The sequence below is a fragment of the Sorghum bicolor genome, chromosome 10, assembly GCF_000003195.3.
Source record: "Sorghum bicolor cultivar BTx623 chromosome 10, Sorghum_bicolor_NCBIv3, whole genome shotgun sequence".
Taxonomy (NCBI): domain Eukaryota; kingdom Viridiplantae; phylum Streptophyta; class Magnoliopsida; order Poales; family Poaceae; genus Sorghum; species Sorghum bicolor.
In genome coordinates, this window is record NC_012879.2 from 5242742 (window position 1) to 5247651 (window position 4910).

General features: G+C 44.7%; 1 protein-coding gene across 1 annotated transcript; it reads left to right on the plus strand.

Moving 5' to 3' along the window:
* On the plus strand, window positions 423–4150 carry LOC8065418 (formin-like protein 6). Its single transcript, XM_002436565.2, has 4 exons — window positions 423–764; window positions 1932–2635; window positions 2977–3198; window positions 3294–4150. The coding sequence occupies exons 1-4, from the start codon at window positions 692–694 to the stop codon at window positions 3906–3908; spliced, it is 1614 nt and encodes a 537-aa protein (XP_002436610.1). The 5' UTR covers window positions 423–691; the 3' UTR covers window positions 3909–4150.

A 4910-nucleotide genomic window follows, 5' to 3' on the forward strand; every position in this document is an offset into this window, starting at 1 on the left:
ACAAAAGGCAATCAAAGTTCAAATTTTGAACCCGGTTCCAACTTTTGCTCTCTCTCTTTTTTTAGGCCGTGTTTAGTTCCTCAGCGAAAAAATTTCGCGACACTGTAGCACTTTCGTTTGTTTGTGGTAATTATTGTCCAACCATGAACTAACTAGGCTCAAAAGATTCGTCTCGTCAATTTCGACCAAACTGTGCAATGAGTCTTTATTTTCGTCTATATTTAATACTCCATACATACATCTAAAGATACGATGTGACGAGAAATTTTGAATTTTTTTAGGTTTTTGGGTGGAACAAGGCCATAGAGAAGGGGGGAGCCGGCGATATGAAGCAAAGCCCCGGGCCCGTTCCATGATGGAACCGTTCGCCTCCGCCTGGTGCTACAGCGGTCGCACGCACGCGCCCACGACGACCCGTTAAACAAACCAAAAAACGTCCAAACCACCAAAAACCTCCGAGAAAACAAATCCACCCCGGCGCGGAGCTGCCCTCCTCGCTGCCACCTCCTTCCCTTCCCTTCCCTTCCCTCCCTCCCTCCCCGAGCCCCCCGTTATATCGCCACCACCGGCTCCGCTACTGCTCGTCACGTCTTCTCCCTGCCCGCCCCCCATCCCCCTCCGGCTACCCGGCGGGCGCGGCGCGGCGCGTTCTCTGGCCGGCCGGTTCCTGCGTCGGTCGGCGGGCGGGCGGATGTCGCTGTTCCGGCGGCTCTTCTACCGGCGGCCGCCCGATGGGCTCGTCGAGATCTCCGGCAACATCCTCGGTGCGTTCGCTTTCTCGGCCCAGTACTCGGCAATCTTGCTATTTTAGCTGGGTGCGTTTGTGCGAACCTGCTCGCTCGCGCAGTCGCGCTGGGGGCTCTGTTGGACCTTTTCGTCGGGGGTTTCTTGGAAGTAACGCGTCCCGCGGCACCGACACGAGTCACTCGTACGCGCCTCTTCTCGGCTTTACTCCCCATTTCTCGAGGGGGGAAATTATATTACCAAAAAAAGGAAGGAAGGTGCGTTCGTGTTGATCTCGAGGTGCAGATTTGCTTGCACTTGCAGACTTGCAGAGTGGAGATAGCTTTGCCCAGACTTTGCGGCCTTTTTGTGCCGGTGGGTTCGGTTTGTGTTTTGACTTGACGAAGGGAGCGGAAAGGCGATCGCTTAGCTGTTTCTAGATTATGAGCTTGACCAAAATAGGGACACGGGATTGACCAGAGTAGTAGTTGGCTATCACGTTGCCATTGTCCTTTTTTTTTAAAAAAAAGAAAGTATCACATCTTCGTGTATCGTGTTGGAGTGAGACGGTGGGTGTTATTGTTTCTTGGTGTTCAGGGAATTTAGCACAGAATATGACACAGATTTAAGTTATTGATGCCTGGAGCATGGAATGGGATGCATATTCTGATTTCCCAATTGGAGAATGGATGCGATCAAATGTACTACATTTGTTAATACTATACATACGTTGCAAATGGCGAGCTTCGGAGCTTGAAGGCCTCATGTTTGTGCCAAATACATACCTAAAGCTGCAGGATCGTGAATATTTGATACTGTTGTGTTTGAAGGAAGTTATCTTGTCAAATTGTTGACTGAGAAACTATCTGCTACCTTATTGTTTTGTTTTGAATTTTTCATGACTGTTAGTGATTCTAACAAAATTAATTGCCCCCAGAACTAGGCTCGTTTCCCCCATTTGACATCAACAACTCGTGTACCTTGGGTAGTACCCACTAGGCTACTACATTTTCATTTCCTATGCATTCATATTTCATTGAAGTCAAGGACACTTCAAATTGAAGGGAACTTTGTTCCAAACATGCTTATGCAAACATTCACCTAATTCAACTGTCATGTTTTGTACATTGTTTATAACTGTACTTTTTAATTTAAAAAATTGCTGTCTGTTTCTGATGGTGATTATTGATTGCTTCCTTACTTTACAGTATTTGACCACTGTTACTCCATGGATTTGCTGGAAGAAGACGAGCTAATGCCATACATTGGAGGAATCTTAAAACAGCTATTTGGCCGATACTCCATCGACTCATTCATGGTATTCAACTTTGAGGGAAGCAAGAAGGACAATCAAATTGCCAGCATTTTCTCATATTATGACATGTGTGTGATGGGTTACCCACGTAACTATGAAGGATGCCCCTTGCTCACCATGGAGATGATTCACCATTTCTTGAGATCTAGTGAAAGCTGGCTCTCATTAAGCCAGGACAACTTTCTGTTAATACATGCAGAACATGGTGGATGGCCAGTTCTTGCATTTGCATTGGCAGCCCTATTGGTCTACCTCAAAAGGTATACTGATGAGAGGAAAGCTTTGGAGGCAGTCTGCAAACAGGCACCTGATGGGTTAGCTGAGCTATTCTCACCACTGGACCCAGTGCCTTCTCAACTAAGATATTTGAAGTATGTGTCGAAACGGCACAAATCACCAGAATCATGGCCTCCTGTTGACAAAATGCTGAATTTGAACTGTATAATAATCAGGAAGGTACCAAACTTTGATGGGCGAGGGGGATGTAGACCAATATTCCACATTTATGGCCTAGATCCCCTTGCGCCTAATGACAGGGCTACTAAACTTCTCTTTTCGACACCAAAGACAAGTGATTTCGTCCAGCTCTATACACAGGTATAATTTTGTTTAGTCATTAACTCATCACGAATTTCGTATTGGTATCTTACAGTATGTCTCTGATATTTCAGTAGCCCAATAATTAAAAACCGATCTATTTGAAATATACAAACAAGCTTACAAGTTTAATCCAATTCAATTTATAATAGATTAGGAATGAGTCCAAACTTCAAATCACTTAACCTTTATCTTTTGTTTTTTTATTTACTTTATCGGGTTCCCATTTCTATTTCCAGTGTGTATAACAGGTGTATATTTGACTTAAGTGTGTTTATTGGGTATCTTAAGGTATCTTCAAGCTTGTTTGCATATTAAGCTGTTCTTATTTGCAAATTCAGGAAGAGTGTGAGATAATCAAGGTTAATGTCCATTGTGCTGTTCAAGGAGACATTGTAATTGAGTGTGTCAGCCTGGATGAGGACTTCGAACATGAAGTTATGGTGTTCAGAGCCATGTTTAGCACAGCTTTTATTGAAGACAATTTGTTGGTACTTGATAGGAACCAGATTGACATTCTGTGGGACACAAAACACCGGTTTCCTGTAGACTTCAGAGTTGAGGTAATTGGATAATTTTTGCATTTTATTGCATTAAGTTGCCTGCACCATTTCACTGTTGTATACAGTTACACATCATTTTCTCCTGATAATTGTAGGCTATATTTTCTGATATGGGAATGGGCACAACCACTCACAAATCAGAGTTATCTAGTGAGGAGAAAGAAAGCCTTTCCAAGGTTGATGATGCCTTCAGCCATCTGGATTGGTCAAGCAAAACTGATCACATCACAAATGAAGAATCAAAACAGAAGGGATTACACGGAGAACATGACGGCTTTGACACAATACCTATAGAGGAAACAGAAATCAGCAGCGCATCAGCTGAAAACAGCAGCAGATCTGTCCAGATTCATCACATAGAACCTGCTGAAAACCATTCTTCTCTTGCCAATGTGCATTCTTCGCCAGAACCTGAGCCTTCTGGACCGAACTTTCAAGGAGGTCAACCCTTCAATGATACATCTGCACAGGAGGAACCTGAAGTGGATGACTCCAAAATCAAACCCAATTCAGAAACTTCCCGAGATGCAGAAACTGGCGGTGCTGCCGCTGCCACCGCCGAATGGTCTGACAACAACTCGGATGTGTTTCTGTCAGACACACACACCCCCTCGAGCAGCACGCCGTCTAGTCCGCCAAAGTTCGACGAAGATATCCTGGAGGCTGGTATGGTTGAAACTCGATCACAACTGACTGAACTGAAGATATAACGAGTTTCCTTTCTTGGATTGTAAACTGGGGCTCACCTGATCCATGGATGATGGAGCTGTCCAAACCCCAAAATATGTACTTCAACAGATACGTTTACGCAACATGGGAAAATGATGGTAGTTCAGGCCATATTCTCAAGCATGTACAGTTGATGTTCTCAAACATGTATAAAAGATTGATCCAGATTTTGTTGCTTACCGGAGTATTCCGCCTCCTTAATAGTAGTATTATTATTGATGAATCCTTGATAGATTTCTCCCGTGAAAACGCGCTGATGACTGACGTGCTTGGCCATCGGCCACCGCCGTCAGCGGCGCAGCAACAGATGGTGGTGGGCTGGTGGCGGTACGGCGTGAATGCCGGCCGGTGTGGTCAGAACTCAGACGCCGCGCTGGTCTTGTCGGGCCTGCGCCGGCAGGATTTCCTTTCTTCGTCCCACCGCGACGCATCATGAGCTCGGGCCCACAAAGGCCCAACAATGAAATGACCATGGGCCACGCCCGCGCTGGGCTATAAAAGAGCACCTTTTCCAAAGGAGGAGACAACTTGAAAAGTACTCCAAAGGAGCAATGGATACTCCTAGTAGGGGGGAAAAAAATAAATTCTACGACACTTGTGTAGCTAGCGGCCGGCAAGCGGCACGCAACCGTGACATCTGACATGGATCATCTGCAGGATTTGTTTAGTCGACCTGAAATCTTGTTTCGGAGTTATCTTTTAATCTATACCTATCTATAAAGAGCCAAAATTTCAGTCTGCGCAATATTTTTCTGCTCCTATCCGCTTTCGGTTTATCTGCCTCCGGTTTACCGAATCCCTCCGTTCAACGTTTGTATCAAGCAAAAAGAAAATAAAAAATTTTCTAAGGTTCACAATGCAAAATCTCATATACCATCGGTCGGCCAATCAACCCATCCGGGTATGGTGGAGAGAAAAAAGAATAAAAAATTTTCTAGAGTTCCCAATATAAAATCTCCAATTTATTTTTCTTTTATTCTTTA

Excerpts from the sequence above, each read along its gene's own strand:
- LOC8065418 (XM_002436565.2), top strand. The coding sequence starts at position 692 with ATGTCGCTGTTCCGGCGGCTCTTCTACCGGCGGCCGCCCGATGGGCTC. Across the intron at positions 765-1,931 it reads GATCTCCGGCAACATCCTCG|TATTTGACCACTGTTACTCC; the intron begins GTGCGTTCGCTT and ends CTTACTTTACAG. Across the intron at positions 2,636-2,976 it reads TCGTCCAGCTCTATACACAG|GAAGAGTGTGAGATAATCAA; the intron begins GTATAATTTTGT and ends TTGCAAATTCAG.